Here is a 27,315-nt window from a genome sequence, read left to right on the forward strand (position 1 = left end):
GGATGATTCCAGCTACGTACATTCCAACTTATTACATTAATCAGTCTAACTGCCGTACAATAATTTTATTCCAATTTACTTTATCCACGCGCAGAATACATAAAAAACTACTAACTGTAAACCCACCCACCCTCCCAAAAACGCGAAAAAAGCATGTGAAGTAAGATAGATGCGAAGCCATCGGCCGCTCTGTCGGTCTCGTCTCTCCCTCTCACCAGCCAGTACACAAAAAGAATAAAATCATCATGCAAAAAAAACAGTAATGTCTCGACAAAGGAGAGTGCTTACATTCCATCATGTATTAAACAGAAATAGAGCCAAACTAATATAATCTCTTACAGAGAAACAACAGCGCCATCTTAAATTAAGTTTTAAATTCCTAAGAAAATTTTAAATTCGGTTATAAGGCGCTATAATGAAACAGATAAAAAGGTTATCATAGTAATATCATAGTAACGAAACCCTCCCAATTATATATACATAAAATGAAACCCGATTGGCAGGAAAAAATCTACCAGTTAGTAAATTAAGAAGGAACAAAAAAAAACTCAAATATTAGATAAAAGGACAAATCCTTTTATTCACTTTTCTCTGTCAAATATGTAATTGACAATTTAAACAGTCGAACTTGAACCGTAAATCTCCTTTCCAAAAATAAAAAAAATCCAATAGGATGTAATGATGAGCTGGTTTTCTTATCTTATTTTCTTAATCTGTCAATGAAATATACAAATATCCTTCATATATCTTCATGCATCTTCTTTTCGAAATGAAAGTAATATACAGATAATCAAACAGCTTTTCAGATAGTTCATTCGGTAGTAATGTCAGTGGCGGTGACAGGTATAGCCTGGACAAAATCCAGCGCGACTTTTAGCTCAAAGAATGTACGTGGGGAAGAATTAGGAGGGGAAGAATTAGGAGGGGAAAAACATTTTAGTCGGGTAACTCAAAGAGAGAAATAGTTTCTTATCATATGCTTGTTTCATTAATAAAGCAAATCTTGATCTTTGTTCCATTACTTCTTTCGGATAATCTTCGTAAAAACGGACCTCAGACTCGTTGAATCTGAATACTCTCTGTTTTCTTGTCTGTCACATTATTTGATCTTTAATTTTAAAGTGATGAAAACAAACCAAAATAAATCTAGGTTTGTTTGTAATTATAAATTTCAAAATGGACAGTCTGTACGCTCTTTCAATAGCAGGCGGCTGTGATAAAATAGTCGGAAATAGAGTATGAATGAGCTTACCAAAGTGAACCGTTATGTCTCCATTTTCAGCTCCTTCTTGCAATCCAACGATTCGTACGTTGTTTCCGCGAGACCTGGTTTCCAGATCAATAATCTTATTATGATATTTTTCCAAACGGGTTGTAGTTTCAGACAGCTTTTGCTGTCTGAATGGGGAAGAAGCTTTTTGGCTCTTCACTCTTCTATCTGAATCTCAGCTATGGTGTTGATCGAACCCTAGTGCGTGTGTGAAAAAAGGAACGTGTCCTCTGGACTGTTCCTCACAATGCATGGGTGCAATCGCCTGAGTTATTTTACTTTAACTTTTTGTTGAGGCCATTAGAGACTTTAGTTTTATTTTGATAATTATCAGGTAAGTTGGCAATCTTTCTTTTGACTGGATTATATGGACTTTCCGGAATATCAGATGAATGTCTTTATATCGGATTATTTTTAGTCGCGGAGCATGTTCTCTGCCCGAAAAAAAAAAGTCTACTCTTTATTCCTCTCCAGAGATGTCGCATGATTCTGAGTTCCATCATCTATTTCTATTTGTTGATCTAAAATCTTTCCATCTGCAGAGTCTCTTGTGTTTCAACTCAGTGCAGTTCTGTTCCTTGTCCATTTACATGCCTGGTTTCCAGAATAATTGTCTATCCTTCAATCTGTTATTATAGTTAAAACATTCAAGGCGATGTCATCCTTTGAAGGGTTCTGCTTAAAATCTTGATTGCGTATCAGTCTGCAAATGATATATTGAACTAATCAACAAATGTCAATAAGTAGACTTCTATGACCAATACTCAGTAATATTGCTAAATTTTCCATCAAATTATTATTCAATTCTACGGATTTATAACATGACCAACAGATTATTTTCCGGAGTTAAGAAAATATTGTGAGTTTATTTTTCAGGGAACATGCAATCGTTAAGTAAATAAACGAACAGAAAATACATAAAGAACGAAATACCTGATATCCCTCTTAGAATTGCAGCTCTTTTCCATATTCTGCAAATTGCCTGCGGCGAATCGGTTGGCTTGATGCTCATCATGTGCAGAATTGCTCAGGTCCAGCACCATTAGTGACCGATTTCCAGCGAGAGCGCAGAATAAATCTTCCAGACAGTCATCTGTAAGTTTGTTGGATTTCAGTCTGCAAAGCAAGTGAAATATTAAAATACGTGGCAATTCACAGTCTCATTACGCAATTAAAGGGAAATGCGGGAAGAGTTAGGCTACTGGAGCCCTCAATAAGATTATGATGATTTCTACTGGTACCAGTTTCATCTCTCTGCCATCCGGTCAAGCTCTAGAAGAAGTGTTAAAACAATGGATCCACCATCTTCGAAGCCCTTTCTTTACCATAAGTTCCTGACGATGCGCCTTCCTTTAACCATGTGAAAATTTGGACACCAAACTGTGATTTAAACAGTTTCCTCCTTGCTATTTGAAATTAGCCTTCTTCTTATCTTTGGAGTCTTTGTAGTGTCCTCCATTGAGAATATTGGTGGAACAATCGTGTCCAGATTGCTTTTATGTTTGCAGTTTGTCTTTATTTGCACATTTATCAGGCTTTGATTGTTTATGTACTCTTCCCAATGACCCTGTTATATTCCTTTGCTCTACTGTGAATACAGACAAGAAAAGTCCAGCGCAGGGTAGCATTTGTTGACAAATACCTATGTTGCTAATAACTTTACTCTGAACTAGAAATTTTGTCATTTTTTGCTTTCTTGGTATTATCTTCTCTAAATTTCCCGCAACGACCTGAGTTGTCTTATTTCTACCTGTATATCGAGAGAAACTCTGACTATTTTACGGCTGTTGCAGGCAGACTTTCGCTCAATTTTCTGTCTTCCAATGAGACTTACAGACCTTTTCTAATTTATCCTAAAATATTCCATGTCCCCTAGAGTACCAACAAACTTTGCGCTTTGTACCATAGACTTATAAATATGTTCTGCATTCCTACGGCTTTCTTTCTCATTGAATCAATACTTCCGTTTAAGTCCAATTCCTTTAGAGTGTTATCGTCAAGGTGCCTTTCCAAAAACTTTTAATCAAAGTTCAAACTGAAGGAAATTCTAATCACTGCAATGTTATACTCTCACTGCCTGGTTATTACAGCGGATTATCCATATTTCAATGGAAACTATGATGATTATTACCATTAATCTGCCACTGTCCATGTGCTAATCTGTCTCACTGATTGCTTTAGCAATCGGTCTCATTAACTCAATCGATAAAACAATATATTTGCAGAATTTAATCTGAAACCGAAATTTCAATCTTAGCTATGTATCATGAATTCTGTTATATTTAAGGTCAATACCTGTCATGGGATGTTCAAAGACAAGATCTCTTATCATTCCTCCTTCACTACTGTTGACTGGATGTAAATAATCGTTCTCCCCTTAGGTTTGAAGATATACAATTCAAACTATTTCCATCCCATTTTGATGCCAGCAACATCTACTTTTTCGTGAATTATTAAGCTACCCACTTGCAGACAAAAAATAGACTAGTGGTCGCTCCTTTCCTTTAGATGAAGGGCATGTTTGCAACACCCGTAAGCGAATTCCCGCTGTTACTGTCGAAACAGATAAATCCGTTTCCAATGAAACAGTACTGTTGTTAGACTACTATGAATTGAAACAATTTTTTACGACAGCCTCCTTTTATCTGTTTCCCTATTTATTGTTTGCTAACATTCAACATAAACCATATTGTCACAGGTCAGTTGAATATCAACACACACACTTTAGGACGGATAAGTCCCCGGGGCCTGACGGAATATTCCCCAGGCTGCTCCACGAGGCAAGGAAATAGATTGCTGAGCGTCTTTGTGCCCTCGTTGACCACGGGAATGGTATTGGAGGATTGGACGGAGTCCAATGTTATTCCGTTGTTCAAAAAATGTAATAGGGATAGTCCGGGTAACTATATAACAGTGAGCCTTAAGTCTGTGGTAGGAAAGCTGTTGGAAAAGATTCTTAGAGATAGGATCTATGGTATTTAGAGAATCATGATCTAATCAGGGACAGTCAGCATGGCTTTGTGTAGGGCAGATCGTGTCTAACCTGCCCAATAGAGTTCTTTGTGGAGGTGACCATACATATACATGAGGGTTGTACAGTGGATGTGATCTTCATGCATTTTAGTAATGCGCTTGACAAGGTTCGACACGGTAGGCCTATTCAGAAAGCCAGAAGGGATGCGGTTCAGGGAAGTTCGGCCAGCTGGATTCAGAATTGGCTTGCCTGAAGAAAGCAGAGGGTCGTGGTGGAGGATGTACATTCGGATTGGAGGGCTGTGACTAGTGGTGTCCCACAAGGTTCTGTTCTGGGGCCACTAATTTTCTTGACTTTTATTAGCGACTTGGATGTGGGGGTAGAAGGGTGGGTTGACAAGTTTGCAGACGGCACAAAGGTTGGTGGTGTTGTGGATAGTGTAGAGAATTGTAGAAGATTGCAATGAGACATGGATAGGATGCAGAAGTGGGCTGAGAAGTGGCAGATGGAGTTCAACCCAGAGAAATACGAGGTGGTACACTTTGGAAGGACACATTCCGAGTCAGAGTACGAAGTAAATGGCAGGGTACTTGGCAGTGTGGAGGAGCAGAGGGATCTGGTGGTAAATGTCCACTGATCCCTGAAAGTTGCTTCACAGGTATATAGGTTAGTTAAGAAATCTTATAGTCTACTAGCTTTCATAAGTCGAGGGACAGAGTTTAAGAGTCGTGGGGTAATGATGCAGCTTTATAAAATTCTGGTTAGGTCACACTTGGAGTACCGTGTCTAGTTCTGGTCACCTCACTATAGGGAGGATGTGGAAGCATTGGAAAGGGTTCACAGGAGATTTACCAGGATGCTGCCTGGTTTACAGGGTATGGATTATGATGAGAGATTAATGGAGCTTGGGTTTACTCTTTAGAGAGAAGGAGGATGAGTGGAGACATAATAGAGGTATACAAGATATTAAGCGGAACAGATAGAGCGGGCAGCCAGTGCCTCTTCCCCAGGGCAACACTACTCAATATCAGAGGACATCACTTTAAGGTAAGGGTTGGGAAGTTCAAGTGGGATATTAAAGGAAGGCTTTTTACTCAGAGAGTGACTGGTGCTTGGAATGCACTGCCTGAGTCAGTGGTGGAGGCAGATACACTAGTCAAATTTAAGAGACAACTAGACAGGTATATGGAGATATTTAAGGTGGGTGTTTATATGGGAGGCTGGGTGTAAGGAGCGGCACAACATTCTGGGCCGAAGGGCCTGTACTGTGCTGTAATATTCAATATTCTACGTACACACACACACACACACACACACACCAGCAAATAGAAGCCTAGTCTTGCTGGAATTGTTTTGAGAGATCACATGGTTAAGTCCGCACCATGGTATCAATCGGGATGTCTAAATCCGTAAACACAACTGTTGAGTGACAAATGACTGCTTACTGTGAAACATTTAGATGTATACTCACTCTAGTTGTTTTACTTTGCAATCAACTTTCTTCAAAGCTTCAGAGACACACTTCACCCCAGCATCTTGTAGGTCATTTCCGCTGAGTCTAAACATGCATAGCCAGAATAAATAATTAATCGAGGCAAATGGATGGAAAGCATATTTTCACAATTTATCGCCGCTTTTGACTTTGGCTGTGTGATAATACAGGAAAAGTAAATAAAATTTAACTACGCTTTTCGTTCAATTTAATTTTTCAAATTATATGAAAATAAGAATGTGTAGATGTTTTGTAATTGCTAAAATAGCAATTTTCCATGCAAATCGTAAATAAAGGATGAAGTATGAAATGCACTTTATTATACACATTCCTCCAAATCAGGATGGGTTTCAAAGTAAATTGGATCGCAACTTCCAATTCCCATTCCTGCACGTCAGCCCTTGCCTTCCTCTATGACGATGATGAGACTACATTCAGGTTGGAGGACAACCAAATGATATTCCGTCAGTGCAACCTGCAACCTAATGGCATGAACGTCAATTCCCTGCACTTCAGTAATAGCCCTGCCCTCACCATTTCCATTCCCGTGCCCCTCTCGGATCACATCTCCTTACCTGCCAACACCTCCCTCCAGTGCTTCTGCTCCTGCCCTTTCATGCATGTTCTTTTACGCTCTTCTATGCGATTCACTATTATCCAGCACTTTATGCCGTTCACCTATCGGTTTCTTATCTCGTTACTTCGCCTCTCTCCCGGTTTCACATATCACCTACCGGCTTTATAATTGCTCTCCTCCCCTACCTTCTTGTTCCAACTCTTCACTTTTTATCGAGGCTTGTGAAGTGTCTCGACCCTAAATGTCGACCGCTTACTCTTTTCCACAGAATCTATCAGGCCGACTGAATTCCTTCAACATTTTTCGAGTGTTCCACAGCGAGAAACAACTTGGTTTCGACAGCGATGTGTTGCATCATAATTCAACCAGCGTCGAGATGCCCCTAAATCAGACGCTCAGTCTGATCTCAAGTATTGAAATACAGGCAGCAAATCAGAACTGAGGAGACTTCGTGCTCTCGGCGATGTGCTGCATCCTAATTAATGGAGCGCAGAAATGCCCCTGAATTTGTTCTCCAATACTGAGTAAAAGGCAGCAGAACAGAGAGAAAACACGAGGAAATCTGCATATGCTGGAAATTCAAACAACACACACAAAATGCTCGTGGAACACAGCAGGCCAGGCAGCATCTATAATGAGACGCTCTATCGACGTTTCGGACCGAGACCTTCGTCAGGACTAACTGAAAGGAAAGATACTAAGAGATTTGAAAGTAGTGGGGAGAGGGGGAAATGCGAAATGATAGGAGAAGACTGGAGTGGGTAGGGTAAAACTAAGATCTGGAAAGGTGAATGGCGAAAGTGATACAGAGCTGGAGAAGGGAAAGTATCACGGGACGGGAGGCCTCGGGAGAAATAAAGGGGGAGGGCGGAGCACCAGAGTGAGATGGAGAACAGGCAGAGTGATGGGCAGAGGGAGAGAAACAAAAACCAAAGAGCTAAATATTGTCAGGGATGGGGTAAGAAGGGGAGGGGTGCATTAACCGAAGTTAGAAAAGTCAATTTTCATGCCATAGAGACGTAGCGTGATCTCCCCCCACAGTTATTATTTTTTTCTGCCCACCAAGGTGTTCATCCAATTTCGCACCATTCGTCCGGGCTTGTTTCATGTCACTCTGTACATTCTTATCAATGAACTGACAGAAATATATTTTTATTGTTCTTGTTCCCTCCTTCAAGCCGATTAGGTTGAGGTTCTGATAACTTTTAATTCATTGCCATCTCACCTGAAATCTGTGTCATCGAGTTCTTAGCATGGGGAAACACACCGTATATTTCTCTAGGGAAAGTAATGTGTGCATTCACCATATCTGTGCTTTTATGGTTTCATAAGGACCTACATCCTGCCCTGTACTATAATGAATAATGTGCTAGTTTATCTAACCTTTTCCCAGAATTCAACACTCAGGACTTACACTTTTGAAGACAAAGGACATACACAACTAAGAAGATAATAAATAATTTGAGTAGTTCACGGTGATGTGTTATGAATAGTGGTTCTATAACTATATAATTGCTTCATTCATGGCATAGATTGGGGTACTTTTGCAAAGAAGCACCACAAGTGCGATGATGCCATATTGTATTCGGCATTTAAACTGACAGCAAATTCACAAAATTTTGATAGAGACCTGAAAGAGACGATAAGAAAAATAAAAAAATAAATAAAAAAAATAAACAGGCATAAGAGCAAGGAGAGATATTGAAATTTGAATTTTGTCACTGAAGTTTAGGCTTGTAGACATATGCAGATTCACTCAGTGCCCTTTGTTAGGTAGAGGAATGCAATTCGTTGCTGATATCTGCTGCTGTAGCGCTTCCACTTCAGGTCTCGACCTGTTATGTGTTCAGAAATGGCTTTTTGCATAGCACCATTGTAACGTGTAATTACTTGAGCTACTGTCGCCTTCCTGTCAATTCTTGAACCAGTCTGTCAATTCTTCTCTGATGTCTGTCATTAACAGTCCGTTTTCGTACCAAATCTGCCACTCACCGGATAAATTTTTCTTTTGTGTTTTTTCTCTCTCTGACCAATTCATGTAAGCTCTAGAGAGTATTGAACATGAACACTCAGGGATTAGGAAATTCTGAGATATTAGAACCAGTTAACTGAGAGGAGTTCACATGGGCGCTTACAATGGAAGCAACCGAAGTTGTTCCTCTGTTTAATGTAGCTCTTCAGAAAACGCTTGCGCATATTTTCACCACCAATGACCACAATACTCTACACACATATCAAGCATGAAAACAAGTTAAAACTGATCGGCAAACCTTCTATGACGTCCACCCACACTAGGATTTATATGCTTGGCGATAACTTCATTGAAATATAGAAACATAGAAAACCTACAGCTCAATACAGGACCTTCGGCCCACAAAGCTGTGCCGAACATGTCCCTACCTTAGAAATTAATTGACTTACCTATAGGCCTCTAGTTTACTAAGCTCCATGCATCTATATAAAAGTCTCAGAAAAGACCCTATCGTTTCCGCCTCCACCACCGTTGCCGGCTGCCCATTCCATGCACTCACCACTCTTTTAAGTAAAAACAAATATCTCTGACATCTCCTCTGTACCTACTCCCCAGCACAATAAACCTGTGTCCTCTTGTGGTAACCATCTCAGCCCTGGGGAAAAGCCTCTGACTATCCACATGATCAATGCCTCTCATCATCGTATACACCTCCATGGAGTCACCTCTCATCCTTCGTCGCTCCAAGGAGAAACAGCCGAGTTCACTCAAACTTTTCTCATAAGGCATGCTCCCCAATCCAGGCAACATCCTTGTAAATCTCCTCTGCACCCTTTCTATAGCTTCTACATCAGTCCTGTAGTGAGGCGACCAGAACTGAGCACAGTACCCGAAGTGGCGTCTAACCAGGGCCCTATATAGCTGCAAAGTTACCTCTTGCATCCTAAGTCCAATTGCACGATTGATAAAGGCCAATGCACCACATTCCTTCTTAACCACAGAATTAATCTGCGTAGCAGCTTTGAGTGTCCTGCGGACTCGGACCCCAAGATCCCTCTGATTCTCCACACTGCCAAGAGTCTAACCATCAATATTATATCCGACATCATATTTGACCTACCAAAATGAACCACGACACTTATCTGGGTTGACTCCATCTGCAACTTCTTAGCCCAGTTTTGCATATTATCAATGTTCCGCTGTAAACTCTGACAGCCCCCCACACTATCCACAACACCTCCAACCTTTGTGTCATCAGCATACTTACTAACCCATCCCTCCACTTCCTCATCTAGGACATTCATATAAATCAAGAACAGATAGGGTCCAAGAAGAGATCCCTCAGGCACTCCACTGGTGATCGACCTCCATGCAGAATATGACCTGTCCACAACCACTCTTTGCCTTCTGTGGGTAGGTCAGTTCTGTATCATCAAAGCAATGTGTCCTTGAATCCCTTGCCTATTTACGTTCTCAATAATCTTTGCATGGGGTACCTTATCAAATGTCTTGCTAAAATCCATATACACTATAACTACTGCTCTTCCTTCATCAAGGTGTTTTGTCATATCCTCAAAAAATTCAATTAGGCTCGTAAGGCAGGATCTGCCTTGACAAAGCCATGCTGACTACTCCTGACCCAAATATTCCTCAATCCTGCCTCTCAGCATCTTCTCCATCAACTTACCTACCACTAATGTAAGACTCACTGGTCTATAATTTACTGGGATATCTCTACCCCCTTTCTTGAATAAAGAAACAACTACTGCAACACTCCAATCCTCCGGAAACTCTTCCATCCCCATTTATGATGTCAAGATCATCTCCAGAGGCTCAGCAATCTCCTCCCTCAACTCCCACAGTAGCCTGAGGTTCTTCGCATTCGGTCCCGGCGAATTATTCAGCTTGATGTTTTTCAAAAGATCCAGCACATCCTTCTTCTTAATAATACATCATCAAATATTTCAGTCTGCTGCAAGTCATTATTATCATCACCAAAATCCTTTTCTATAGTGAATACTGAGATAAAGTATTCATTAAGTACCTCTGCTAGGTTCCGTACTCATTGTCCACTGTAACACCAGATAAGTCCTAATATTTCACGTCTTATCCTCTTGCTCTTCACATACCTATAGAAGACCTTGGAGTTTTCCTTAATCCTGCCCGATAAGGCCTCCTCTTGGCCCCATATGGCTCTCCTAATTTCCTTCATAAGCTCCTTCCTATTAATCTTATAATCTCCTAGATGGCTAACAATACCTAGCTCTCTGAACCTAATGTAAGCTTTTGTTTTCTTCTTGAATAGTTTGCAAGTTTGTTGCTCTATTCTTGTTTTATACGTCGTTCAGTTGTCCGATTAGAACCGTTAGTTCTAAATTCAGCTCTAGTTTCAAGAATGTCCCTCTAAATCCCGTCTCCTTGTCAAGATTCCTCGGGTTTGCTGTTCTACATTCGCCTCCACGGCAGCCTCCCCAACTCAGTCGACGTGCCGTTGTCTTGCACTTGGGTTCACTTCAGCCGCCCCGTGCAACAGGACAAACTGTCTGTAGTGAATCCAGCGGACACGAATCCCCTGCAACAATCCCTCGCCAGCCAGTGCTCCCTACTGGGCTTGCACGATCTGCTGCTCCGGGATGTCATGGAGAACCTTCGTTCCCTGTCAGTGAACGTAAGAAATGTCAGTGAACAGGTCGACCGAGAATCCGCCCATCTTACACCGTCGACTCCGGGAAATCTGTCTGACCAGCCCAGTCAGCCTGCAGTGGCGACGTCCGATGCGCCAACTGAGAGAGCCGCACGTAACTGAACCAGAGCCCTACGCCGGAGATCTGGGGAAGTGCCTGTCTTTCTACGGCAATGCTCCTTGGTGTTGGAGCAGTAGCCATCCACGTACGTCAAGGACAGATCGAAAATAGCTTACATTATGGAGTTCCTGCGAGAAAATGCCTTAGCATAGGCCACCGCGATTTGGGATCATCTTCCTTCCACATCTTCATCTCCGAAATAAGGAAGATCTTGAGACCATCCCGTCTGCGGTAAAGACGCCGCTGAGCGTCTGCTCACCCTCCATGAAGGCTCACGCAGTGTTGCCGAATACTCCGTGGAATTCCGGAAGCTAGCGGCCGACTGGGGCTGGAATGATGAAGCACTCCAGGAGATATTCCGTCAAGGTCTCTGCGATAAGGTAAAGAACGAGTTGGCGGCTAGGGATAACACTAACAGCCTGGATTCGGTGATCTTCCTAGCCACCAGGCTGGGCAACCGACTCCGAAAACGTCAGAGAGAGAACCAGTTGTCCTACTCCTTTGTCCAACCCACGGCACGCTTTACCATCTACTCCCAGCCTTAACCTCTCTCCTCCCCCCGTTCCTAGAATAGCACCCGGCCCGGCCGTTTCCACCACCGTGGGAGAGGAACAAATGCAGCTGGGACGGAGATGTCTTTCTCCAGCAGAGCGCCTCCGGAGATTCGGAGTAGGAGATTGTTTCTATTGCGGTCAGTCTGGCCATTTTCGTAGTACCTGTTCCCTTTGGCCAAAAGGGAGAGCTCACCAGTAGAAAGCGGGACCCTGGTGAGTCAGACAACATTCCCTTCTGTCCCCCAATCCAGATGCAGGTCCAAGCTTCTGTAGGCTACAGCCAGCAGTCCCTGTCCTTGTCTGTCTTGATCGACTTGGATGCTGAGGGGAACCTGTTGGATGAAAATATAGCTTCCCAGTCCGGAATTCCTCGGGAGCCGTTGAGTACCCCTCTGGAAGCCGGGGCACTGGACGGAAGACTTCTGGCCCGAGTCACTCCCTGTACACTACCACTGTCATTGGTTTTCTCTGGGAACCATCGGGAACAGGTATAATTTGACATAATTTTCTCTCCTCAAGCTCCTATATCTCTTGAGTACACCTGTTTAAGCCGCCATAATCCTTGCATTCATTGGTCCACCGGGACGATAACCAGCTGAAGTCCGTTTTGTCACTCCACGTGTCTACCGTCGGCCCTTTCCCCTGTAAGAACCACCACGTCCTCATCTGCCGTTGAACCACCCGACTTGTCCAGGGTTTCAACGGAGTACCACGACCTGGGACAAGTGATTAGTAAACAATGCGCCCTTTCCTTCCCTCCACACCGGCCATACGATTGTGCTATCGACTTCCCCAGAGCTCTTCGACCCACCAGTCTGCTGTATAACTTGTCCCGGCCAGAGACGGAAGCAATGGGGGGTTACATCAGCGAATCTCTCGCGGCGGGAATTATCCGGCCCTCATCCTCTCCAGTTAGTGCAGGGTTCTTCTTTGTGGGGAAGAAGGATGGTTCTCTCCGTCTCTGCATCGACTACCGAGGCCTAAATCATATCACCATAAAGAACAAGTATCCACTGCCTCTAATAAGTTCTGCGTTCGAACAACTTCACAGAGCCATCATCTTCTCCAAGTTGAACCTATGTAGCGCCTACCATTTGGTACGAATAAGGGAGAAGGACGAGTGGAAGACGGCATTCAATACTCCTCTAGGCCACTTCGAGTACTTGGTCCTGCCTTTTGGCCTCAGCAATGCCCCGGCAGTTTTTCAAGCCTTAATTACCGATGTACTAATAGACTTTAGTAACCGCTTTGTGCTTGTACACCTGGATGACATCCTAATCTTTCCCAGCAGTCCTCAGCAAGACGTTCATCATGTCCGTCAAGTCCTGCAGAGGCTGGGGGAGAATAAATTATTCGTAAAGGCGTAGAATTGCGAATTCCACGTCCCCTCAGTCAGCTTCCTAGGTTATATTATCGAGAGCGGACAGGTAAGAGCTGATCCCGAGAAGATCCGGGCTGTGACGGAGTGGCCCAAACCCACGGACCCCACCGGTTCCTAAGGTTTGCGAACTTCTGTCGCCGGTTCATCAGAAACTACAGTCAGGTGGCGGCTCCCCTTACCCGAGTTACCTCACCTGCCACACTTTTCCTTTGGAACTCCGAGGCGGACTCAGCATTCGCGAACTAAAGAGGCGATTCATGTCTGCTCCCGTTCTGAATCAACCGGACCCTTCCGTCAGTTCATTGTGGATGATGACGCCTCCGACTCCGTGGTGGGAGTGCTACTGTCCCAATGTTCCTGCCCGTATCAGAAACTACATCCCTGTGACTTCTTCTCTCGCCGACTACATCCCACTGAGCGAAATTACAAAGTGGGGAACCGGGAGTTACTTGTGGTCATACTGGTGTTGGTAGAATGGAGGGACTGGTTGGAGGGGTCGGAACACCCATTCATCGTCTGGACAGACCATAAGAACCTTGAATTTATCCAAACCGCCAAACGTCTGAACTCCTGCCAGGCCCGTTGGGCATTATTTTTTTGCCGGTTCAGGTTTACCCTCACCTATCGTCCGGGGTTCAAGAACGGAAAGCCAGATGCCCGCTCCTGTCAATACGTTTCCGAGGAGGACCTTTCCAACCCCGAGACCATCCTTCTACCATCCTGTGTAGTGGCTGCCCTCACCTGGGAGATCGAGTCCAGAGTCAAAGAGACCCAACGGACTCAAACTGACACTGGCATCGGCCCTCCCAATCGCCTCTTGGTACCCGATTCTGTTCGATCACAGGTTCTCCAGTGGGGGCATATTTTTCGTTTCGCCTGCCATCCCAGAATCGATAGGAACCTGACCCTCCTGAAGAGACATTTCTGGTGGCCCTTCATTGACGTTGACACCCAGTCTTATGTCTCTGCATGTTCCGTCTGCGCCCGTGGAAAAGCCTCCCATCGGCCACCTGCGGGATTATTTCGTCCCCTACCTGGTTGTCCCTGGTCACACATCGCTCTGGACTTCGTCACCGGTCTACCCCATTTACATGGAAACAATAGCGTACTTACTTTGGTGGACCGTTTTTCCAGTCGGTGCATTTTTTAGCCCTCCCTAAACTACCTTCCACGCAGGAGACCGCAAACCTTCTCGTCGCCTACGTTTTCCGAATTCAGGGAATCCCTTCGGATATTGTCTCTGACCGGGGACCTCAATTAATTTCGCAAGTTTGGAGATCTTTTTTTCGAACCCTTGGTGCCTCAGTTAGACTGATGAAAGGGCAAACGGAGCGGGTCAACCAGGAGTTGGGGGCGGCGTTACGTTGTATAACAGACAAAAACCCGTCTAACTGTAGCAACCATCTCGCATGGTTAGAATACGCCGACAACTCTCTGGTCAGCACTGCTACCGAAAAATTTGCTTTTGCATGCTCTCTTGGGTATCAGCCCACGCTGTCTCCCGCCTAGGAAGAGGATATTGCGGTGCCGTCAGTCCAGGCCCATGTACACATTTGCCGAAATCTGAGAAGATACACACACACACGGCCGAGCTTCGCTCAGGCAACCGTAACCGAAAAAATGCCGACCGCCTTCATACTCCTACTCCTGAGTATCGACCTGGGTGAATGGTGTAGCTCTCGTCTAGAGACATTCCTCTCGAAAACGAGCCCAAGAAGCTCGTTCCCCCCCCCCCCCACCCCCGCTTCCTGGGACTTTTTGAGATTGAGAGTATTATCAATCCCACGGCAATCCGGCTCAAACTACCTACGTCTATGCAGATCCAGCCTACATTCCATTTCTCCCAACTAAAACCGTTTTCTGTCAGCCTCTTGTGCACTCTGACCAAAACCCCTCCACCCCCAGGATCATCGACATACATCCGGCCTATACCGTCCGTCGGTTATTGGATGTCCACCTTCGGAGCAGGGGTATCCAGTACCTGGTCGACTCGGAGGCGTACGGCCAGGAAGAGCGTTTCTAGATTCCCCGCTCTTTCATCCTGGACCACTCTCTCATCCGGGATTTCCATTGGGATCATCCAGATAAGTCTTCGGGGCGCTGTCACCTGGAGGCTCCCGTTGAGGGAGTGATACCGTCATGGTGCCGTTTGGCTGTTCCACTTTATCAAACCTTTTTCCCTGATTATGCACTAATTTCAGTCATTAGATTTCTAATTGCTGCTAGTTTAGTTAATTACAGTATATCTGCTTTTCATCTGAGACTGTGAAATAAGTACGATGGTGTCACTATCACAGGCTGCCAGCTTGTTGGTCTATTCTCGTGTGATACTTCGTTCCCTTGTCCGATTAGTCGAGTTAGTCAGCTCTAGTTTCAAGGTAGTGTTTGTAAATCCTGTCTCCTTGTCAGGATTCCCATTCTTCTGATTTGTTGTTCTACGTTCACGTCTACGCCAGCATTCCGAACTCAGTCGACGTGCGGGTGTCGTGCACTTGGGTTCTCCTTAGACGCGCAGTGCAACAGTCTCATTAGAACGTACCTATACAGAACTCCACTCAAATATTCCCTGACTATTGCCACATTTCTTCCGTACTTTTTCCTGAGAACATCTGTTTCCAATTTAAGTCTCCAATTTCCTACCTGATAGTTTCATGATTCACCTTCCTCCAATTAAAGACTTTTCTAACTTGTCTGTTCCTATCTCTCTCCAATGCTATTGTAAAGGAGACAGAATTATGATCACAATCTCCAAAATGTTCTCCAACTGAGAGACCTGAAACCTGACCAGATTCATTTCCCAATACCAAATCAATTGCAGCCTTTCCTCTTTCCTGATATCTTCTAAATAATCAGCAGAATACGATGGTAATGCTTTGGAGTTTCTGAGACCTCCATCCTCCAGGCTACCATCTCTTCTCGCTGTTACCATAATGCAGAATGTACAGAAGCCATAACTATCAGATGGTCATGTACAGGAATAGCTATTACATAACAACCACTAGCCTACCGAACAGGCGTGGATAAATACATTTCACCACTATTTTGGACTGATTTACTTGCAAGGTCTTTTTTGCTTGTTTGCTATTTTTTACACATCCTGCTTTCAGTATAATCTTTATTTGCATTACATTTATTCCTTTTCAGGTTGATTACTTGCCAGCCTTTTTCTGTCGATCTATAATTATTCATAACATTCGATTGTATTTATTTTTCCCTGGAAAAGCTTGCAAGAAAATTAATCTGAAAGAAATAAATCGTTATATACTTATTTTGATAATGAATTTCCTTGAAACTTTTAAACGATGTGTATAATTTTGTTCACTCTGTTAACGAGGTCATTTTGCTGCTAAGAACCGGAAGAGATTTTGTGAGAATGTTGCCGAGAATCGAGACCCTGAGTTTAAGGACTGTTTCTGTAGCAAGCTGCAAAATGAGGACAGTTGAGAGAGTTGGAAGCCGGACGTTTAAAATGTATTCAGATACATGGGAAAATTTCTGTGGGATATTGAGCCTATCGGAGTTCAAAACTTGTTGGTTGTCACAGCTAAGTTAGGCCTATGGATAGATTCCATGACATCGTACTATGTGACTCCAAGCCTCTGATCTAAGGAAATTCACACCTATACGGTTAGCCCGAAAAATACAGTTCTCTCATTAGTTTCTGAATGCACTCAGCATTCTGTCGTACAGAAAGGATAAATGTTCCTTTCTTGTCGCTCTGTTAATTCAACATAAGCACCGCTCTGGCTTAATGCCTCTTATCCCAGCTTTCGCAACGAAGATTGGAGACTTTCCATCAATATTGGTTTTAACACAGGCAACCAGTTCATATGCTATGCCTTCAAAAATGGTCCCGGTCAATTTTGACACGGCCCAAGAATCCCCTCATAACAAGTGTCTGTCCCAAATTTTGAACCACAGATCTATTTAGAATGCATAAATGGCCTATCTGACATTAACAAATGGGTGATTGATCCTTAATTAATATTTCAAAGATCTAAAATCTATTTCAATAGATACGGATCAAATTTGACCCGGAGCAGCCTCAATGTAAAAAAAAAATGTAGCACCTGTACAGAAGTATATTCTTTTGAAATATCTTACTTTTGTGTATTTGTGTCACTTTGGAAGTCATCAACTTTCGGCTAAAAATGACATTTAGGTTGTTTTCACTGCTGTCATTTTTTTTACCGGAACAGTATGTAAGGGTTAAACATTTAATACCGAGCAAAAGTGTCTCTACGGCGGTCAGTGGCGCACTGACCATTACGCAACCTAAATTGATCCGATCTGTCTGTACATGAACTACATCTCTCAATGCTTTTCTGTTTATCTCTTTTCCTCAGCAAAGTTCCGAATGGTGAATGCACGTACAAACCTAATAGGTGTTTTCCTTAATACATTTATAGCAAGATATCTTGCAGTCTATACCATCACTGCTTAGGAATATAGAGCTACTTATTACACGAAGATTTATTTTCAATCTGGAAGTAATATATCGTAATATTATGTCGAAATGATCTGCCGGTGACGGTGGTGGAGGTGGATACTATAAGGTCTTTTAAGAGACTCTTGGAGAAGTATATGGAGCCCAGAAAAACAGAGGACTGAGTATAACCCGAAGTAATTTGAAAAGTAGGTACATGTTCGGGTCAGCATTTTGGGCCAAAGGGCCTGTAGTGTGCTGTAGGGTTTCTATGTTTCTAAATCCGGGAACAATCGTCTGAAGGGTACTGTAGGAATCCCATTACCTGATGGACAGACAGAGGTTACAACTCTGGAACCAAAAAAACATCTCAAGGAATGTAAAAAGCGCAAAAACATGTTGGCGTTTTGAGCGATATATTGAAGTCATGAAACGAATACATACATAAACTAATTATGAAAACAATTTTGTGCTATCAATGAGTCATTATATAGTTGGACGAGAGCAGTTTAAATGCTTTCAAGTTCCACTATAGACAGTCGATTATTAATCCATCTTGGCTTTACGCTTGTGCTCAAACTGTATCTTATCTGTTCACAGGAGATGTCAAGGCTGATATAGCCAATGACATGAAATGAATATCGGAAAACAATTTCAGAGAGAACGTTGCAAAGCTACTTAATATAAAGATGCATTATGACAGTAGTTCAATTTGAAAATAAATGTGTGCAGGCAAATTGCACAGCTTCGTTAATGACAATAGACAATAGACAATAGGTGCAGAAGTAGACTATTCCGCCCTTCGAGCCTGCACCGCCATTCTGAGATCATGGCTGAGCATTTACTATCAATGCCCGGTTCCTGCCTTGTCCCCATATCCCTTGATTCCCCTATCCATCAGATACCTCTCTAGCTCCTTCTTGAAAGTATCCAGAGAATTGGACTCCACTGCATTCCGAGGCAGGGCATTCCGGACCCCCACAATTCTCTGGAAGAAGAGGTTTTTCCTTAACTCTGTCCTAAATGACCTACACCTTAGTCTCAAACCTTGCCCTCTGGTACTGGACCCTCCCAGCATCTGGAACATATTTCCTGCCTCTATCTTGTCCAATCCCTTAATAATCTTATAAATTGCAATCAGGTCCCTTCTCAATCTCCTTAACTCCAGCGTGTACAAGCCCAATCTCTCAAACCTCTCTGCGTAAGACAGTCCGGACATCCCAGGAATTAACCTCGTGAATCTACGCTGAACTTCCTTTATAGCCGGCATGTCCTTCCTTAACACTGGAGACCACAACTGTACATGTAACACTTCCCCAACAGGCTGGTACATGTCTAGGGGAAAAGGAGATCCTGCCACTCACCAACCCCACCTCCCGTACACGCAGGTGCTGTAGGAATCAAGTTTATGCCGTGCGTACACACACAAACTCACACCAGATACTGTTACGGAATACACTTTAAAGAGATTCCTAAAACTAAAAGAGTGCTATGCAATACAGTATATAGGAAAGAAAAGAAAAAGCAAAAGGCGCCAAGTTATCAGAGTTCAGTCAGTTTAGTGCAAATCGTTGGAGCTCAACCATCGAACCATTCAACCCCTCGTCACTCTCCTCCGATCTCCACGTCCTCGCACCTGGGACCACCACCGGTGGTCAACCAAGCAGTGCAGTGCCCGTCCACCTGCCTCGGTGTCCTCCTCCTGACTCTCCTGAAAACCCGCGAAAACCCCCACGCTCCCACCCTCACAATACAAAATTACATTCCCTATTGGTTAACAAATGAATACAATCCCCATATCAGCAAGTCTAAAGCTAAACAACTGCGAGAGAAATACTCATCAGACAAAGAAACATTCCTACTCTTAACAAACCAAAGAAGCCATTTTGAGAAACATGCACAGGACATTGTACATTCTCCCCCCAACAGCAAATGTCATGCCCTCATGGCATTACCAGAGTTCACCAAAGCTTCTTAAACACACAAAACCCAACCCAGGTGCAGAAACCAGCGAGATAACTACAAAGAACAGTAGAAATCACACTCGGTTCTCCTGGTACCACATATGTCAACCTCTCCGGGAGGCGCCTACTTCTCTGAGATCTCCGTACCCCTTCTGCCGACCCTTCCCCCTCATTGGTCTCCCTCTTCACCTGCGATCCCACTGCCTCGGACACCCCAGGTCTACCTGACAGACCCTCACCCCTTCCCTCACGTGGTTCCCCACTCACGTGAGAACCCTCCGGCTCACGTTCGGGTTCCACCCTCCCTCCTACCAACGCCTGCTGCCTCTCCATCTGACCCTCAATACCTTCCCTTCTCTCACCAAACTCAGTATGGGAAGGGCCAGGAGCCTCCTCTTCTGGTACTGGAGCGCCAGCGAATGGGAACAGGGGCCACTCATCTGAGTCGTCATCTTCCGAATCGGTATCCATTCCCGGGTTAAGGACCCGTCCCAGCTCTTCAGCAGCGGCCTCTTCCCTCGCTCCGCGCCCTCGCAGAGTCCTTGCCCTAGGCGTAACCTCCCACTCTGGCTCCTTGTCCACCTGCACTGCTTGACCCAGGGGCAGCAGGTGATTCCGATGGAGTACCTTGATAGGCCCATTCCCATCCTCAGGTTTCATCCGGTAAACTGGTAGATTCGGCATTTGGCTCCCTATTACATAGGGTCTGGCCGCACATCGATCTGCTATCTTGTGCTTACCAGGGAGTCCTAAATTCCGTAAAAGGACCCGGTAGCCCGGCAATAATTGGACAAACTTCACCTTTTGGTCATACCGCATCTTATTCCTCTGATTTTGTTTGGTAGCCGCCGCCTTGGCCAACTCGTACGCCCTCTGTAACTCCCTCTTCATGTCGGACACATACTTTAGTTATGGCTTCCCGGGTAATTCACCCACTTCAACCCCAAATCACGTCAAAGGGCAACCTCGCTTCCCGCCCGACCATCAGATAATAGGGCGAGTACCCTGTAGCATCATTGCGAGTACAATTGTAACAGTGAACCAATTGTCCAATATGACGACTCCACTCACTTTTCTGCTCAATCTCCAGCGTCCTGAGCCTACCCAACAGGGTCCTGTTGAAACTCACTGGCTGAGGATCTCCCAGTGGGTGATAATGGGTAGTCCTGGATTTCTCAACCCCAAGCATATCAGTAATTCATGGAGAAGGCGGCTCTCAAAGTCCCGCCCCATCAATATAGATCCGTCTGGGAAGGCCATAATGAACAAAATACTTCTCCCATAACAACTTCGCCACTGTCTTCACTTTCTGATCCTTTGTGGGAAATGCCTGACCATAGCGAGTGTAATGATCGGTGATAACTAAGACATTCGCAGTCTTGCTGGTGTCAGGCTCAATCGACAGAAAATCCATACATACCAAGTCCAGAGGTCCCGCACTCTGCAAGTGCGACATTGGAGCCGCTGACGCTGGCAGGGTCTTCCTCCGGAAGCAACGACTGCATTTCCAGCACCTCCAGCAGATTCATATCCCCCACAGTCCTCTCCATGAGCCTCTGGAAGGTGGCTGGGGCTCCCGATATGCCTTGGGGCGTTCGTTGGAACTGAAGAACCCCAGTGGGCAGATAAAGGCCGTCTTCTCTTTATTGCCCTCACTCACCAGGATCTGGTAATACCTGCTTCTTAAGTCCAGCACACTGAACCATTTCGCTCCACTCAGGCAGGCCAACGCGTCCTCGACCGTCGGGACAATATATTGATCAGCGACAGCTCGCCGATTCAAAGTCCTGTAGTCAACACACATGCGCACCCTCCCATTCTTCATCCGTGCCACCACTATTGGGTACGCATAGGGACTTCGGGACTCAGCTATGATTTCGGCTTCCTTGAACTTGCACAAGTGCTGCCGCACATCCTCAACATGTACTGGGGCCAGCTGCCGGGATCTCTCTCGGAACGGGGTGTCCTCCGTCACTCGGATGGTGTGGCAACTGCTTTTGGTGCAGCCCACATCAAACTCGCCCCGAGATAAAAACAGCTTCCATCTTCAGCATCTTCTCCACTAGCCTGCGTTTCCACTCCGGCGACACAAGGGAATCCTCGAACTTAAAGGCTTCAGCGGTCAGCTCCCTTCGGTGCTCCAAGCCCTCCCCGTTAGGGGTCCTCACTGGTGCGCTAGACATTATCGTCACCGGGAACAGATTTGCCAGCGGCATTCCCCTCTTAAAAGTGATTTCTCTTGCAGTAGTGTTCCTGACACTTATAGCTATACGCCTCGCATGTACCACCCCTGGTCTCTGCACTTCGGGCCTCACCAGCGCCCCCGCCGGAAATCGTGTCTCCCCGTCAAGATCGTCCGGTGCGTCTACTAATAGGGCTTCGCCCGTCGGCACTCCTGGGAATCTGGGGGTCCCCATCACGAGTGCTACCTCCTCTGGTCGGCTCACTTTGGGCCTCGCCTGCGTACACCACACCGTCCCTCGTTTACACTCCGGGTCCAGCCCTTGGGAGGCAACCCCTTCTTCGAACACCGCTCGAAATACTGGTTGCACCGAGAGGGTCTCCAGAAAGTGTTCCCCCCCTTCCTCCTTACAAGCTCCCAGGAGCCGTCGCACAACGGGCTTGTCAGTCCCCAGCAGGTGGGCAGCACCACCGGTTTCCACCGGGTCAGTACACACCAACACCAACATCTCAATAGCTTCAGACACTCCCACATCGCCCTCCGAGAACTCCAATTTCACCGATAGGTACCCATCGTACGGGTAATCACCCTCACTCACACCCCAAATCTGCAGGGCGTCAAATGGGGTTACTGGCAAATGCTTTAGATATTGGTTGTAGAACGACCGGTACAATAAGGTCACCTGCGATCCCGTATCAAGAACGGCTTTCGCGTAAACTCCCTCTATCCATAGACACACACTGGCACGGGGTCCTACCAGCCCATCCGGAATAGAGTCGATGGCACCCGGTGGTCCCCTGGCTGATCTCTGGGAATGTGTTCCTCCAGACGCTCCAGTCCATTCCCTCACTGAGCCTCTCCAAAGTTTTCGAACACCTCTCCCTTCTTAGTCGCAGGGGGACTTGTCCTCTGCGGTGCTCCTTGTCTCTCACAATCCCACCGAAAGTGTCCCTCCTCTCCACAGCTATAGCACACCCTTGGCCGCACAGAGTCCCGCCTGAAATGCCCCTCTTTCCCACAGTTAAAGCACACGCTGCCTGCCACCCCTCCTCTCCCAGGTCGTCTCCCGCTCCCATCTCATTGAATTGGTCGCCCCCGGGAGTGGGTACCTCCCCTGTCCTTCCCCTCCAGCGAGAGGTCCCTACTCTCCTGGGGGTTTTCAGTCCTCCACCCAGCCAGCACTTCCTCTATCGCTGAGGATCGCTACCGTAGGCCCAAGACCCTTTTCCGCCCCATCGTTCTCTCTTCCTCCCGCACCTCTTCTAATCAGTTGCCCGAACGATGGAGGGGGCCCCTCCTATAAGGTGCCGGATAGTCCACGCCACCTTGACCTCCTCCGGACAGCCACTGAATATCTGACTCATCCTCACGCTAGCCACGTCAGGCGCCTTCACTAACCCCCGGCACCGCAACGCTGTAAGCGTCCCCTCCATCCGAAATATGTACTCGGAGAGCTTTTCCCCTCTCCGTTGTTCCAGGCGTTGAAACTCTGCTAAAAGCAGCCAGGGTTCCCCTGACAACCCAAACGCTCCCTCCAAAACTTCTATACATTCCTCCACTGAGGCCCCAGACTTTTCAGCTTTCAACTCCCGAACTGTTTTGGCTGCCGAACCCCTCAAACTTCCCACCAATCGCTGTCTCTTCTCCTCCTCCGAGCCTGGCCACTCCTCCAACATCAAAGACGTTTGCTCGATCCAGGTCTCATAGTCCACCTCCCCATCCGGAGCAGGCTTGGCTCCGGAGAACACCCCCAACTTCATCCGTGGCCTCTTGGCCGCGCCCACCAGGGAGTTAAGTGCGACTGCCAGCTCCGAGGCTTCCCCACTACCTGGGGGGCGGGGCCTGGTCACGCCTCCCTCCTCCGACCTCCCTTTACTAGTGGCGGGAACCTCTCTGGGGACCACATCTAGCTCTAGCTCCTCCTCCGGTGTCTCCTCATCCTCGCCCTCGGAGAGAGTGTGGAACCCCCACGGCCCCTCCTCCCCGGGAACACTGACTGTCGCTGGCAGTTCCATCGTCATAACGTCAGCACTCGTACGAAACAACACCCAGCTAGACTCCACCTCTTTACCACACCGTCTAGCTACCAATTCTACCTGTCCAATACCTTTTACGAAACTTAACCCCCGCACTAACACGTCTTCCGAAACTCGAAAATCCACTCCGCTCACTACACAGGCATACTGCACCGGTACATCCTCCCACTCGCACCAGCTAACAATCTTATCTCTGTCCATCTCCGCACTGCTGCCTGCGCGATTCCACATCCCATGTTAATCCATTCCCGGACGAGCCCCCACAATGTAACACTTACCCAATAGGCTGGTATATGTCTAGAGGAAAAGGAGATCTCGCCACTCACCAACCCACCTCCCGTACATGCAGGTGTTGTGGGAATCAAGTTTATGCCGCGCGTACACACAGAATATCAAACTCACACCAGATACCGTTACGGAATACACTTTAAAGAGTTTACTAAAACTAAAAGAGTACTAGGCAATACAATATATATGAAAGAAAAGAAAAAGCAAAAAGCGCCAACTTATCAAAGTTCAGTCAGTTTAGTGCACATCGTTGGAGATCAACCATCGAACCATTCGACCCCTGGTCACTCTCCTCCGACCTCCACGTCCTCGCTCCTGGGACCACCCTGGTGGTCGACCTAGCAGTGCAGTGTACGTCCACCTGCCTCCGCGTCCTCTTCCTGATTCTCCTGAAAACCCGCGAAAACCCCCCTGAGCTCGCAGCCTCACAAGACAAAATAACATTCCCCATTGGTTAACAAATGAATACAATCCCCATATCAGCAAGTCAAAAGCTAAACAACTGCAAGAGAAATACTTATCAAACAAATAAGCAGTCCTACCCTTAACAAACCAAAGAAGCCATTTTGAGAAACATACACAAGACATTGTACATACACAATACTCCAGGTGTGGTCTCACTAGGGCCCTGTACAAATGCAAAAGGATTTCCTTGCTCTTTTACGCAATTCCCTTTGTAATAAAGGCCAACATTCCATTAACTTTCTTCACTGTCTGCTGCCCTTGCTCATTCACCTTCAGTGACTGATAAACAAGGACTCCTAGATCTCCTTGTATTTCTCCGTTATCTAACTCTACACCTTTCAGATAATAATCTGCCTTCCTGTTCTTACTGCCAAAGTGGATAACCACACACTTAATCACATTAAACGTCATCTGTCAAGTATCTGCCCACTCACTCAGCCCATCCAAGTTACCCTGAATTTTCCTAACATCCTCATCACATGTCACACTGCCACCCAGCTTAGTATCATCAGCAAACCTGCTGGTTATTCTCAATACCTTCATCTAAATCGTTGATGTAAATCGTAAACAGCTGTGTTCCCAATACAGAGCCCTGTGGCACCCCACTAGTCACCACCTGCCATTCCGAGAAACACCCATTCACCGTTACCCTTTGCTTTCTATCTGCCAACCAGTTTTCTATCCATGTCAATATCTTCCCCCCAATGCCATGAGCTCTGATTTTACCCACCAATCTCCTATGTTGGACCTTATCAAATGCCTTCTGAAAATCGAGGTACACTACATACACTGGATCTCCTTTTCTAACTTCCTGTTTATATCCTCGAAAAACTCAAATAGATAAGTCAAGCATGATTTGCCCTTGTTAATCCATGCTGGCTCGGTTCAATCCTATCACTGCTATCTAGATATGCCACTATTTCATCTTTAATAATGGACTCCAGCATCTTCCCCACTACTGATGTTAGGCTGACAGGACGATAGTTCTCTGTTTTCTCCGTCCCTCCTTTCTTAAAAAGTGGGATAATATTAGCCATTCTCCAATTCTCAGGAATTGATCCTGAATCTATGGAACATTGGAAAATGATTACCAATGCTTCCGCAATTTCCAGGTCCACGTCCGTTAGTACCCCAGGATGTAGAGCATCTGGACCTGGGGATTTGTCAGCCTTCACTCCCAACAGTCTACTCATCACCGTTTCCTTCCTAATGTCAATCGGTTTCAATTCCTCTGTTACCCTATGTCCTTGGCCCATCCATACATCTGGGAGATTGCTTCTGTCTTCCCTAGTGAAGACAGATCTAAAGTACTTATTAAATTCTTCTGCCATTTCTCTGTTTCCCATAACAATTTCACCCAATTCATTCTTCAAGGGCCTAACATTGTTCTTAATTATCTTCTTTCTCTTCACATACCTAAAACAGCTTTTGCTATCTTCCTTTATATTCCTGGCTAGCTTGCGTTCGTACCTCATCTTTTCTCCCCGTATTGCCTTTTTAGTTAAGTTCTGTTGTTCCTTAAAAATTTTCCCAATCATCTGTCCTCCCACTCACCTTAGCTCTGTCATACTTCCTTTTTTTTAATGCTATGCAATCTCTGACTTCCTTTGTCAACCACTGTAGCCCCTTTCCCCCCTTTGAATCCTTCCTTCTCCGGGGGATGGACTGATTTTGCACCTTGTGCATTATTCCCAAGAGTACCTGCTATTGCTGTTCCACTGTCTTTTCTGCTAGTATATCCGTCCAGGTAACTTTGGCCAGCACCTCCCTCATGGCTCCATTGTTTCCCCTGTTCAGCTGCAAAATTGACACCTCCGATCTGCCATTATCCTTCTCAAATTGCAGACAAAATGCCATTCAAGGCTTGAAGATTTCGCAGATGTAAATTGAATTCGTGATACTTATAGCTAAGAATATCCTTTTTGTCTGTTAATATTGAATTTAAGCGGCCTGTGAAGTAGACGGAATCAGCGAAGGTTTACATTGATTCAATAGACACTGCATGGGCTATTTCTCCAAGTCTCATTGTTTATGTTTAAACAATTTTATTTGCATTTGCTTGTCATGTAGTCCCTGTGACAACGTGTGTGTCCTCCAGGTGCTGCGTCATTTTCAAATTTTACAAAGACGGATCAGTGAAGGAGTTAATAGGTCTTTGTAAATTGTCTTTGAATAGTCGGTTGTTAAGTATATGTTTACTGGGTGGAAGGAACTGTTCCACGCCTTACCTCTAATAAATAAATAAATAAACAAACAAACAAATAACCTTACCGAGTTTGATAAATTACCTTAGAGTTTCACATTTGTGGAGAATGGGTTCCAATTGTTGGATTCCTTCCAGTTGTAAACAGCATGAACTGAGATCCATTTCAGTAATTGCTTCAGGGCAGGTTAACGTCGTGCATATCACGGTGCAGTCGGAAGGTCTGAGAACGCATTGATTAAACTTTATTGCCCGTTTAACTGTCAATGCATTTTTCGTTAGTTGCACGTCTCCAAATTCCGATAAACAGTGTAGAATGTTTAAAAACTTGTTCTGGGTATACTTTCGCTCCAAATTTTCGGTGCGCCTTTTGATTGTTTCTGAGAGCCAATCGGAGATACACAGGGATACATCATCAAAACATTTGCCCAGTAGCCCCTCTAGAAGATCAGTTGATTGCCCTGAGCAAAGGCCGAAAAGAAAACGTGAAAATATATTCCATCTGTCGTCGGTGGACGTGAACGTTTGGTCTAATATTCTTTGCAATTCAAATCCCTTTGTATGCAGTCGTTTACTAAGAGCGGCAACAAAGTCCCGAACAAAGGAGTGCGTGAATTTATAAACAGAAGCGTTCATAGTGTTGTCCTGAACTTGAATCATAAATGTAGAGGCAAAATTGGGAAGATAGAAATTCAGATCACTTAATTTATCCGATTCAAACGATTCT

The 27,315-nt window shown here is 45.2% G+C and overlaps 1 protein-coding gene across 1 annotated transcript; it reads right to left on the bottom strand.

Moving 5' to 3' along the window:
* Nucleotides 1-491: 491 nt before the first annotated feature.
* On the bottom strand, nt 492-27,315 carry LOC140721439 (protein NLRC3-like). The gene is made up of 4 exons (XM_073036260.1): nt 26,674-27,315; nt 5,716-5,802; nt 2,204-2,386; nt 492-1,973 (listed from the first exon to the last, which is right to left on the bottom strand). Exons 1-4 carry the CDS (start codon nt 27,246-27,248, stop codon nt 1,892-1,894), a joined length of 927 nt encoding a protein of 308 aa, XP_072892361.1. The 5' UTR covers nt 27,249-27,315; the 3' UTR covers nt 492-1,891.

The sequence above is a fragment of the Hemitrygon akajei genome, unplaced genomic scaffold, assembly GCF_048418815.1.
Source record: "Hemitrygon akajei unplaced genomic scaffold, sHemAka1.3 Scf000055, whole genome shotgun sequence".
NCBI classification, from domain to species: domain Eukaryota; kingdom Metazoa; phylum Chordata; class Chondrichthyes; order Myliobatiformes; family Dasyatidae; genus Hemitrygon; species Hemitrygon akajei.